At 60.1% G+C, this 1,207-nt stretch overlaps 1 protein-coding gene across 1 annotated transcript; it reads right to left on the reverse strand.

Moving 5' to 3' along the window:
• Nucleotides 1-2: 2 nt before the first annotated feature.
• LOC101642857 (histone H1.0) lies at nt 3-975 on the reverse strand. Its single transcript, XM_004718003.2, has one exon. The coding sequence runs from the start codon at nt 791-793 to the stop codon at nt 209-211; it is 585 nt and encodes a 194-aa protein (XP_004718060.1). The 5' UTR covers nt 794-975; the 3' UTR covers nt 3-208.
• Between the last annotated feature and the right edge of the window lie 232 nt (nt 976-1,207).

The raw sequence follows: 1,207 nt of genomic DNA on the forward strand, positions 1-1,207 counted from the left end.
CATCAAGAGAGATGAGATTTATTGTTGCTGGCCTTGCATGATTGGTTCCAGAAAGAAATCGATTTGTCCTTATGTCTGAGGAGTCCAAGTTGTCTCTTTATCAAGTCAAAGAGAAGGGGGCAAAGGCTTACAGACCAGAGCGAGAGGGCAGGAAGTATTTACAGAGGAAAGAGGTGGGAATGAGGGTCCACAGAAAAGGGCCCCAGTGTCACTTCTTCTTGCCGGACCTCTTAGCACTGGACTTGGCCTTGGGCTTCCCAGATTTGGCCTTCTTGGGTTTGGATGCCTTCACTGGCTTGGCTTTGACCGTCTTGGGTTTCTTGGCTTTCTTGGGCGTGGCAACCGGCTTCTTCTTGGCTTTCTTGGCGGGAGTGGCTCTGGGTTTCTTACTGGGGGCTTTGGAAGCAGCCTTCTTCGGTTTCACTGCTTTCTTGGGGGTGGCCACCTTCCTGACTTCCTTTTTGGTCTTCTTGAAGGCCACTGGTCTCTTGGGCTCATCGCTCTTGGCGAGCCGAAAGGAGCCTGAGGCTCCCACCCCTTTGGTCTGCTTAAGCACCCCGGTGGTGACCAGGCGCTTGATGGACAGCTTGATCTGGGAGTCCGCATTCTCACCCACCTTGTAGTGGCTCTTGATGTACTTCTGGATGGACTGGCGCGAGGAGCCAGCCCTGTTCTTTTCTGCCTGGATGGCAGCCACGATCATGTCTGAATACTTGGGGTGGTCCGTGGACTTCTTGGAGGCCTTGGCCCTCTTGGGCTTGGCTGCAGGGACAGACGTGGAGTTCTCCGTCATGGTCGGCCACCTGATCCTGCTATTGAAGAAGAGGGGCGGACTGAAATGGCCCAGCTGCCGGCTGAGGCTGAGGGACGTCAAGTCCGGACCGTCTCAGTCCCTGACCACCAGGTCTGCCTGGAGTCCGCCTCCGAGGGGCGCGGGCCGAGCGGCCCCTCCGGCTCCCGCGCTCGCAGGAAGGCTGCGGGGCTGGGTGTGCTGGCCCCGCGCTGGTGCTCCGTCGCTCGCTCAGCGCCCGGCTCTGCCGCCTCCGCTTCCCTTTTGCCAGCGCCGCGTCTGGCGCTCGGGCGGCGCATCCGGGTATTTAGCCGCGGCGGGCGGACCGCGGTGAGGACAGGGCTGCTGGCTGCCTGCTCCCGGCCCGGAATGGCGCTGCGCCGCCGCCATCTGTGTTTCTTCCGCCGAGCAAATCCG

Source organism: Echinops telfairi, unplaced genomic scaffold, assembly GCF_000313985.2.
Source record: "Echinops telfairi isolate 266 unplaced genomic scaffold, ASM31398v2 ScPeMD7_5884;HRSCAF=6760, whole genome shotgun sequence".
NCBI classification, from domain to species: domain Eukaryota; kingdom Metazoa; phylum Chordata; class Mammalia; order Afrosoricida; family Tenrecidae; genus Echinops; species Echinops telfairi.